This window comes from Sturnira hondurensis, unplaced genomic scaffold (genome assembly GCF_014824575.4).
Source record: "Sturnira hondurensis isolate 20B ecotype Veracruz unplaced genomic scaffold, ASM1482457v3 Scaffold0003090, whole genome shotgun sequence".
NCBI classification, from domain to species: Eukaryota; Metazoa; Chordata; class Mammalia; order Chiroptera; family Phyllostomidae; genus Sturnira; species Sturnira hondurensis.
Window position 1 is genome coordinate 2,667,169 of NW_028075721.1, and position 10,786 is coordinate 2,677,954.

Sequence of the window (10,786 nt, forward strand, 5' to 3'; positions counted from 1 at the left end):
GCCCCTCCTCACTGCGCAGGGCTCGCCCACCTCACCGCGGGGCCGAGATGTCCTCCCACCCCACCTCTGGGTCCCCCGCCGGGGGCCCACCTCCGCCCGGAGCTCCCCTCACAGTCCAGCGTGGCCTCGCCAGGTGGCCTCGCCGGCCCCCGGGACAGTCGTGCCCAGAGCCCCACGGGCGCACCTGCCTGTGCGGGGGGAAAATGTAACGCGACTTTTACACAGGCAACACGTGGAAGCAGAAGTGTTCCCGACGTAGCAGCCCTGATTTTATGATCACATGTGGGATGAAATGGGTAACAGAACGTGAGCTCAGTGGTGAAAGGAGCAGGAGGGAGACGCAGCCGCTTGTGCCCGCTAAGGTGCCTGCAAGGGTGCCTGCGAGGGTTTCGGAGAGGGTGTCGGAGAGGGTGCCTGCAAGGGTGCCTGCGAGGGTTTCGGAGAGGGTGTCGGAGAGGGTGTCGGCGAGGGTGCCTGCAAGGGTGCCTGCGAGGGTTTCGGAGAGGGTGTCGGAGAGGGGGCTCGCGAGGGTGCCCGCACGGGCGCCGGAGAGGGTGTTGGGATGAGCAGCTGCTGGGATTCTGCGGCGGGTTCTGCCCGGTCTGGGGAGGAACTGGTTTCGCCTTCGAATCTCAGCACTCTCTTCATGAGATTCCTCATCTTCTTGGTGACCACGATCGCATCGATGAGACATACGACTACCGCACTGAGACACAGGGACTGTCAGACACAGGACCATGTGCGGGAAGGAAAGGAGGGGTTACTGTGCAGCTCAGGAGCAGCCTGTCTTCCTTATCCCCGTCCCTGAATGCTGGTGGCCCCGTGGCCTTCTCCGATCCTCTAACTCCTGCTGTGACCCTTTCTGCCGCTCCCAGGAAAAGGAATTTTGGAAATGGGGTGTTTTTCTGCCAGTCAGGGCCTCATCCAATCCCTGAGACACAGGAAAGGACCAGAGATGGGCCCTGGCCTTAGGAGGCCCAGGTGGGGCTGGGGCCCTGAGGTGGTGCTTGGAGGGCAGAACTCTGCGGCTAAATTTCAAAGGGCAGGAAGGGGTGCCCAAGGGAACCAGCTGGGAGGAGGACTCAGGTGCTGGACAGAGGTCTCCAAGGAGTCTGGGGTGGCTGAGACCTCTGGGGCTGTTGAGGGAGGGGACATGCAGGGTCTGGGACTTCATCAAGGGGAGGTCGGCTGGCAGCCTGCTAAAGCCCACTTGCTGACTGGGGAGGTGACTGGAGAGCGAACCAGGCTGGAGGCAGGGGACCAGTGGATGGTGGTGGGGCTCCTACCACCCAGGTGAGCACTGATGGAGACCCTTGCAGGTAGGAGAAGACCTGGTGGCTGAGTTAGCAGATGGGGATCAGCTCCTCTCTGCTTTGGATGTTTCTCCTTCTGGTCACTTCCACTTAATCCCCTGGCTGCTTCCATGAACGTTTCCCAGGTGAGCTCCCCCAGGGGGCAAGAATTCTCACCTTGGCATTAAGCCTGGCACTATCCAACGGGGTTGGCAAATATTTACTGCTTATGGAATGAATTCAAAGAACTTAAATTTTTTTTCTGGATTAATTTGTTACCATTGCTTAACTTCTTGAACCAAAGTCTCACCTCCCCACTCCCCACCCCACACCTTCCAAGCGTGTAATCTGCCATATTCTGTGCTCTTTCTATGAGGGTTTGAGTGCCAGTCCACCCCAGCCTTGTGACCCAGGGCAAGGTATTTACCACCATATCTGTAAAATGAGTTGTAAGGATGAAGGAAAAATGTGCCTCGCCTCATGTGGGGCACATGCTGGGAACTTCCTTTCTTCCTCCCTGCGTAGGCTGGCACCCACTTTCCACAACCCACTCCCGACTCCAATCACTGTTTTCACGTGCCTTTAAAATACTCCCTGATCCAAAGAGTCCTATTTATAGGACTAATCCAAAGGCAAAGTCCTATTTATAGACTTGTTGCAAGGGCTCAAAAAACGGTGTGCACGACTCTCAAAAGGGGCTCCACAGACGTGTTTTTGTCCCTATTTGGAGAATGAGTGTTAGAAGGAAGGTTTTCTTGAGCTTAGCGTTGGTGCAACTTCACATCTTCTGAAGTCGATGGGGAAAGGAAGGAGGGGTGGTTAGGACGTTGTTCTGGGGGTGAAATAATGAAGGTCTGCCAGCTTCCCTTTCCAAAGAGCCTCGAGATACTCATCTGAAAGAGAGTCACGAAAACCTCTACTCACCCCTCCGATGTAGAATAAATGCCTTCTTTTCTTTTCTTGCATTGCCAAGACAGCAACTATCAAAAGGAACACAGTTGTAATGCAACTGTTGATAAGATCCTGTAACACAGAATTAAAAATCGTCAACTTTACATGAACATGTAATTTCAAAAAATATTTCAGTTGGTCAGTTACCCAGCTAAAGGTAGATGCCTTTTGAAAACTTTTTCTTTGATTAAGAAGAACCTCCAGAATTTCAGGGGAAAAGGGGAAGGATTCACAGGAACAAGTATAGAGGACACATGGACAATAACTAAGGGGGGGTGGAAATGGGAGGGAGGTGGGAGCACTGGGGGGTGGGCTGGGCTGGGAATAAAAGACGGAAAACTGTACTTGAACAATAATTAAATTTTAAAAATGCTTTAAAAAAAAGAGAAACCTCCAGCCGCATAATTCTTACATCTTACAGAGGCATGAGTTTGTGTGACTTTAAGGTCCTGGATAAGACTTTGTCAATAGAAACAGGTTTAATTTCATCAAAGAACACCATTACAAAAAAAGCTGACAACTTTTCCATCAGGTTTTTCTTACAGGCCATAGAAAAGTGAGCGTGAAAAAAATCTAGAGCCCTGCCTGGTGGTGTGGCTCAGTGGATTGAGTGCTGGCCTGCGAATCCAAGGGTCACTGGTTTGATTCCCAGACAGGGCATGTGTCTGAGTTGCAGGCCAGGTGCCCAGTAGGGGGCATGGGAGAAGCAACCACACACTGATGTTTCCATCCCTCTCTCTCTCTCCCTTCCCCTCTATCTAAAAATAAATAAATAAATAAAATTTAAAAAAGGGGTAGAGATCTGGGGGGCCTACCCCATATTGATTTTCTATACATATGACTTTTTAAGCCTTATATTTTAAATTAATGTACTTCTGTAGTCTACTCCACAATACACTTGTTTTCATATAAAAATAAAAATTTAGAGCAGGACTTTGCCAATTTAATTCCACTCCCAAGCCTTTGGAAGTTGGGTCACTTTTATTCTGTAGGATCACACATCTGAAGAAGTTGGGAACCCATCCGATGAGCAGGCCTGATATTCCAGAGTAAATGCTTGCGCTATGGACAGGTGCGGTTTCCTAAGACAGGGCCCTGGCGTCCACGGGCTACTGTGTCCTTCCTTCTGCATTTCAGTACTGGGTTCTTTAACTGCTAAATATGGGGTGGGGATGGGTGGGTGGGGTGCATTCCCGAGTACAGGAGAGGCTGGGCTTTGGTAGTGGAACAATAATGGAAGAGACGGGCAAAAGCCCAGGGTGCTATAAGGACGGTGTGGCTCAGGTGTCTAATTTGAACATCTTTAGTTTTAAAGTGACCTGACTTGACAGTGTCAGCCTGCCTGGTGTACCTCCCCAAACACAGCAAGGGCCCCGCCACCCAGGGTATAGCGTCCTCGTGGCTCCCGTGGAGCTCGTCAGTGGGCCGAGCCTTTCCCCGTCACTATCTCATTTAACCCGCATGAGTACCCTGCAAAGCCAGCATTCTTATGCTCTCCATTGAAGAAGATGTAACGGGCTTAGAGAGGGTTATTAAATTGCCTGAGATTGAATATCTGCCAAGGAGAGACACCCAAATAAGGAGGAAATGAACTGTCCCTCTAGGTGGGAAGTGCAACATCTGCCTTTGACATTTTCTGTGGAATGGGCTGTGGAGGGTCAGCATGGTACAGGACAGAAGAGGTGACCGTGCCTTTCGTTGACGTCACATGTCAAACTCATGTTTGGCCCGCCAGTTCCTAGACGTGTGACCTGGGGCATGTTTTATCACTCCTCTGTGCCCACACGCTAGTTTTTAACGTGAAGATAATCACTGGGATTCACTGGGTTGATCTGAGGACTACATGGCCGAAGGAATCTGAAAGCATCAGGGAAGATGCCTGGCATTTGTGGGTGGTGGGGGTGCATCCAAGCGTAGCTTTGTGATGTCTGTCCTCAAAATATGCACAGACAGTAAACTTGGCAGACTCCAGACGTTTTTCCTATTGAGATTGGCAAGCAAGGAACCCTTTTGTGGAGGGTGAACTTGCTTCTCGGAAGGGTACTAATGTCTCTTTGGGCACCTGGTGGGTAACACTGGAAGGCATACATGGAGCAGGGCTGGTGAGGGTTGGAAGTAAGTTCCAGCTGGGGTCTGTAGGCTGAGTGACAGGTCTGGCAACCATGGGACAGGTACAGTGGTTTGCAGCTCTGCAGGAAACTCAGCACCTGAGGTCTGTGCACCTGAGACGTTTGAAGATGTGAACAAGGACTATTACAAGTAAGAAGCAGAGTATAGACTTTTTAAAATAAAAATTAACTAGTTGTGGTCATAGGCCATTGAAAATTCGGGTGGAAATACACTAATAATGATACTAATAATAAACCAAATGCAGAAGAGGTCCTACCTAGCCAGCCGCTGACTCCCTGTCATGAATCCGTCTCCTCGTTGGACTACTGGATGTTACAGTTTTCTCTGACTCAGAAGGAAGCGCTCTCCTGAACTGCCCCCTGGGGCTAATGTTTGCCTTGTACCTAACATTCCTACTGTAGCTCACGTTTCTTGAGCACTTACTATGTGCCGCATTCTGTGCCAGGGTGTTAATACGTGATCTCATTTGATTCTCACAACAAAATTTCATGACCTCCAATTTACAGAGGAGGAAGCAACTGACCAGAGGTTGTCCAGCCAGCGAGTGGCCATGACCCTCAGCAGTCTGACTTGAGCGTCCAAGGGCCTTCTCCCGACTAACCCCTCCCCCTTTGCCTTAGACTCAGACCCTCTTATTAACCTCATCTTTGACAGAGAGATGCATTCTCCTTGATCAGGTAAAACTGCAGCTGAGCCTTGCCACGTGCACAGGACTTCTGGTTTCCCCATACATGCCATCCTTATCCCTCATATGTGCCCCCCCCTTACTAAATACCCTAGTAACTCAAGGCACCTCCTCTTGGCCAGACTGAGACGTGGGTTTGTCACTTGATGGTTATTTTCCCTTAGAGCTCTCAAACTGTTCTCTAAATCAAATGATAGAGAATTATAACTGGGAAAGAAAAAGATGCTAATGTTGAATGTTAATTTTTGAATACCACTGTTAGAAAAAAGCTCAACATTTAAATTTGTTTCGCAAAGTGTGGCATTTGTAACACGACTTTATACACAGTACACACGAGGTGGTGGTTAGCTTAACTGTGGCTCTCACTGGCTCCCTTCGGGCCAGTTCTCCAAACACCTGGCAGGGTCTCATCAGAAGTCGCCAGAACCGCTGTTTTCCATTCGTCTTATTTGAAGGGGACGTTCTAAAGCTGCAACTTCTCATGGATAAATGTAAAGATATTGCTGGTAGTTTCTGAATCATTGCTTCTACAGAGTTTTATTTTAAATCATGTTTATTATGTTCTTTTTTAAAAATTGCCTTCTACCCAGTCAGGACACATGACTGGGTTGCAGGTCAGTTCCCAGCAGGGGACTCACGAGAGGCAACCGTACATTGATATTTCTCTCCCTCTCTCTTTCCCTTACCCTCTAAAGATAAATAAAATATTTTTTAAAAATTGCCTTCTATGGGCGAAAACATCTGCTTGACCAGGACTCAGTTTCTCTGACTGTCCTGGGTAATATTTTTTACAATGTAGAAGTGTTAAAATCATGGGCGATTCAGAAGACAATATGTGCAATTTATATTCTTCATGGTGTATCGAGACTGGACCGGGGTGGGTAAAGTTGATGATGAAGTCTAACAGTGAGGAGGGGGAGCCTGTCACAGCGAGGCGAGGAACGCTGCATTCCAACTAGTTCTGATGCACAGCCATGCCGACAAGCCAGGGACTGACTGAGGGTTGGATCTGCGCCCTCCCCATGGGTGTCAGGGTCGTTGGTGCAACCTTCACAGAAGTGAAAAGCTGCAACTGAGACTGGGGTGTGGGCCCCCAAGCCCAGGCTCCAACATATCTCCTGCCAAAATATGGTCCCGGAATCCACAGACCTCAGTAGGTCATCTTATATGAGGCCAGTACTTCTTGGTGCCACCTTGCTGAGGGTCTAACACCTTGATTCATCAGACTCTCCAGCTCCCTGCTGGGGACTTTCACCCTTAGCTCTTTCCCAGAGAAGAATGAGAATAGGGGAATCAGGAACTTTATCTTTGCGAGCCTTTACGGAAATTGCCACTCAAAATCAATGCCCCTTACTCTAGTCCTTTGCCTCCTGGGCACCAAACCATCTTGCCTGGAGAGAACAGCGGAAAGAAAGTGGTGCCTGTGTGTGGACAGGGCTGCGGGCCTGTGTGGAGACCTGGAACAGCGGCAGTATCAGACGGGTCATGTGGTCTCTGGCCTGCTGCACTGACCTTCTGGCAAGGTCCCTACAGACTTTGGCGCATCTCCAAGTCCACCCACCCTCTGACGTTTCACTTAGTCACCTCCTGAGCATCAGTGCTGTCACTAAGCCAGCACAGTTGTCACTGTGCCAAGGCCTCCCTATTACCACCCGGTTGTAGCTATTGACCCCCCTGAGCAATATGTACACGTCCTTCGCCTTACAGGGTCTGCAAGGGCAGATTGGAAAGGGAGGGACTGGACAGAAGAGAATGCAGTTTTGGATCTTGTTTCCATGGGTGTTTTCAGAAAACTTCCAAGTCAATTAGATCACTCGCCACTTGACCAACTGTGCTGGTTAGTAAGTGGGTGCTTTGATGTGGACTGCTAGTTAGCTGAACATCAGAATAACTGGACAATCTTTGTGGTAGGACAAAGTCCCCCACCTACGAAGCTCCCGGGAGTTCACCAGGCATATCCATGTGCTGGTCCCAGCCCTGGCTCACACCCTGGAGGACGGAGGCAAGGAAAAAGCAGGGACTCTGAATCACGCTCCCACAGCCATCCAAAGAAAAGAGAATGCTCTCACCCGAGGACAGAGGGAGCAGGAAGAGGCCTGGCTTTGTCAGAGGTCACCGAAGGCCTGCAACTCTGCAAAGCTGGCCTGAGCTGCCTGTGACCGCTGTGAGAATAGCTCCTCTCCCCGGACCTTTCTGGTTCATGCTGAGGACACCCACCTCTTGCCTCTGCCTGAGACACTTCCTGGACACCGGCCTGGGCCTTACAGTGAAGCAGAGTGCCTGGCACCTCTCTCCTGCTTTATGGCAGTGGGCCTTTGCTCAGAGGGTCCTCCTGCCCACAGCCGCTGACCTTGGTACTGTGCAGCCCTCTGTCACTCACCCCAAAGACCTGTTTCCCCCTCCCCCAGGATAATCAGTTCATCCTTGGCTCCAAATTTGAAGGAAAACCCCTGGAAACAGGACAAGATACAGAGAACGTAAAATTCAGAGAATCTGGGGAAAACGAAGATGGAGGGAGCGTGGAGATACAGAAGCCATCACAAAGCAATAGGGCATATGTGAAGCCGGGAAGGAATCTGGGCTGCAGAGAGAGACAGACCTGGGTCCAAACCTCAGTTCCCATGCCCACACATGCCCACAGGCAACTTCAACCCCAGGTGCACACCCCTCAAACAGGGAGTGAGGCAAGACCACAACCTTGGCAGGTGGTTGTGAGGATTAAATAAGATAAGATGCATGAAAAATGCATCTGGCGCATGGTACGTGCTCAAGAACAGTTACGTTACCTTCCCTTCTGGACAGTTTCCATGGACAGAAACTCTAGTGTCCCCTCTGAACCCTCCGCGTGGCTACGGTGCTCTGTAACTAGGAGGGTCTTCCCTAAGTCCAGCTACAGTGGCCCAGCCTCGGCTGTGTCTGCTTCTTGTTGTTCAGCACTCTGTGGGGCAGAGAAAGCTCAGCAAGCCTTTGCAGAAAATCTCTCAGACACTTGGAGAAAATATTTTGAGTTTTAGCTCAATAGCAACCAATTCTACCTTCAGGATAGAAAAAAGCTCTATTAGGAAGTGGGGTGCAGAAGAGGCCTGAGCTCAGAGTTAGGATTGTTCACAGTGCAAACTAAAATGGTAAAAGCTGCCCAGCTACCTTATGGAGTCTGCCAGACTTTTCGTGATGAGTATCACACTTTGTGCCAAGCATTGTGCTGTCACAGGCATGCTAGGAGGCAGAAGGAAAGGCACACCTTTCCTTCCCTGAGGTTCCTAGACGGGGAAACTGAGGCTAAAGTTCGCAGAGCTAGGAAGGTGCAGGGCAGGGAACTGGGCCCGTGTCAGGACCTGGACAAAACCGCAGTCCTTGTCTAGTCTGTGAGGAGGCAGAGAGCGCCTCAGGCTCCACAAGAAGCAGCATTTCTCTGAGACCCGAGGGATCAGCTTTGGTTATCTTTCAGTTGTGAAAGAATGTGGGATTCTGACACAGCTGTGGAAGAAGGCCATGCGATGTCCCCTCCACCCGCTGGCACCCCTCTGGGAGCATGGACCCTGAACACGCATGGGAAGGAGGGCTCCTTCAGTCTTTCTACAGCTCCACCACGTCCCCTCTTGCTTTGTTTGGAAAGTAGAAGCTTGTGCTGCTTTACGAGCAATAGTAAGAAATGGGTATCTACAAATACATGAATTAAAATTTTCTTTAGGACAAGCTGAAAAGTCCTGTGTGTCCAGGGCCCTAATGAGATGGAAGCAGGTGTGTGTGCTGGCTGCCTTGCAGACAGAGGGGACCAAGGCTAGTTTCTCCCCCAGGGACAGGGAACACCTCAACTGTGACATCTCAGTTGTGTCCTTGTCCAGAGAGATAGCTCTGGGTGTTCTCCCTGAAGTCAGCCTCTCCTCTGGGGCCGAGGGCAAAGCTTATATTTGAATTATGAAAATGAACACTTACAAGTAAGGACCAATGCATGAAATTCACCAAGCGGTGAAGTGTTAGCATATATGTTAGGATAAAAAAAAGAACAATGCAGGTTTCCAGAACTGTGATTACTATGTATGACTCATGGGCTTCTGCGATGAGGAAACAAATTGCTGATCCTATGAGAAGACCCTGCAGTTAAACAAAAAAAAAAGATTTTGTTTTAATGTGCGTGGGCTATTAAACAAGAACATAAACTGTCAGAATGCAAATATGATTGTATTGAAACTATATTGTTTTGCACATACATTTTACTCTGAATTTTAAAAATATTTTTATGAGATGATATAATGCATGCAAATAATGAAAATGCACACAGTTTAGAAGGACAAAAATATAACATCAACTTCTCCTCTCTTAACCCAACCCTAGTCTGTCTCCTTAAAAGTAACCACTGTTAACAGTATATGTTTTACACCAGGAAGAAGTATGTATATACAATTAGAGTAAGTATATATCGATTTTGATAGAGTGAGGGAGAGAGCCAGCTTTCTTCCCAAACAGCTGCTGCTGATCCCAACATCATTTACTGGGAAACATCAGTATTTTCCCCACTGATCTAATGCCCAATCTTTTTTATATGCTAACTTCTCAGGTGGATTTGGGTCTTTTTGGAGACTGTTTGCTCCCATTGATTACATGATTTCTTCTCTAGTACTTTTGAAATTACAAGAAACTTGTTTTATATCATATAATCTGACCTGGATCCCCTTTCTCTCAGATTGTTTAGGCCTTCCGTGCTTGTTTTGGTCAAGTTCTCCAAACTAAGACTTTTGGTATTTTAATTGGGATTTCATTTAATTTATAATCTGGAAATTACAACATTTGGTCTTACTATTCCAGAACAAAATATGTCTTTCCAGTTATTTTAGTGGTTTTTATTTTCCACTATGTGGAAGAGGAACAAGGGGACAGGTGGGGAAAAGATGAGGCAAAACCAGGGGGACTGGCAAAGGGGACCAGGGGAGCTGTCCGCGGCTGAGGCCGCAACCGCCCAGCCCTTGCCCAGCACCTGCCCGGCCAAGTCACCGGTTCTCTTTGCTCACCAGCCTCAGGATCTTCAACGCTCCCGTGGGCGAGAAGAAAAACCGCTTGATGCTGTCCCTGAATTTGGATGGGACTCTGGTCCGGCCCACCGCACGTTTTCGGATAGCCGCCTTCTTTGATGGACTCAGGGGCCGTGGTTCACGAGGCTTCCGTAGTGGGGGACCTGTGGGCTCCTGTGAGGGCGCGGTTTGCACACTGGGTTTCGGATGCCCAGAGCTTGTGGGCTGCACTGGACGTTGGGACTGCAGCCCTGAGTGTGCGCCGAGCTCAGGATGCTGGGAGGCGGGATGCCCCGTGGGTGCTGGATGGGTCTGGGGATGTTCATGGGATGGCAAGTCCCCTGAAGGTTCCTTGGCGTCATTAGGCTGCATGGTGGATCCAGGACTGGCTATGTCAGGCTAACCCTGCGCCTCTGGCTGTGCAGGGTCAGCGCAGGTCCTCTCCTGGTCATCAGCGTTGCGCCCCAACGGCTGCCGGCTGTCGGCTGCCCATCGCTCGCGCGCTCCCAGCTCTCCTTGCCCGAGGACACACCATGCTCTTCAGCCACCTTCCTCGCCACCTGAGGTGAGAGTAGTGGCCTAGCCTGAGAACTCAGTGTCTGCCCCGCCCCCGCCCCCCAACTCCAGTGCGGCCAGCCAGCCAGCCAGCCAGGAAGGGGGCTCCGAAGGCCATTTAGAGTAGTCCCAGCGCCTCCACCACCGACCAGCCCCCAAGCGGA

At 49.9% G+C, this 10,786-nt stretch overlaps 1 protein-coding gene across 1 annotated transcript; it reads right to left on the minus strand.

Moving 5' to 3' along the window:
- Positions 1 to 357: 357 nt before the first annotated feature.
- LOC118983783 (uncharacterized) lies at positions 358 to 10,634 on the minus strand. The gene is made up of 4 exons (XM_037041364.1): positions 10,068 to 10,634; positions 8,995 to 9,153; positions 2,217 to 2,315; positions 358 to 720 (listed from the first exon to the last, which is right to left on the minus strand). The coding sequence occupies exons 1-4, from the start codon at positions 10,437 to 10,439 to the stop codon at positions 358 to 360; spliced, it is 993 nt and encodes a 330-aa protein (XP_036897259.1). The 5' UTR covers positions 10,440 to 10,634.
- Between the last annotated feature and the right edge of the window lie 152 nt (positions 10,635 to 10,786).

Excerpts from the sequence above, each read along its gene's own strand:
- LOC118983783 (XM_037041364.1), bottom strand. The coding sequence starts at position 10,439 with ATGCAGCCTAATGACGCCAAGGAACCTTCAGGGGACTTGCCATCCCAT. Across the intron at positions 2,316-8,994 it reads TCATGCATTGGTCCTTACTT|GATCTTATCAACAGTTGCAT; the intron begins GTAAGTGTTCAT and ends TCTGTGTTACAG. Across the intron at positions 721-2,216 it reads ATTTATTCTACATCGGAGGG|TCCCTGTGTCTCAGTGCGGT; the intron begins GTGAGTAGAGGT and ends TGTGTCTGACAG.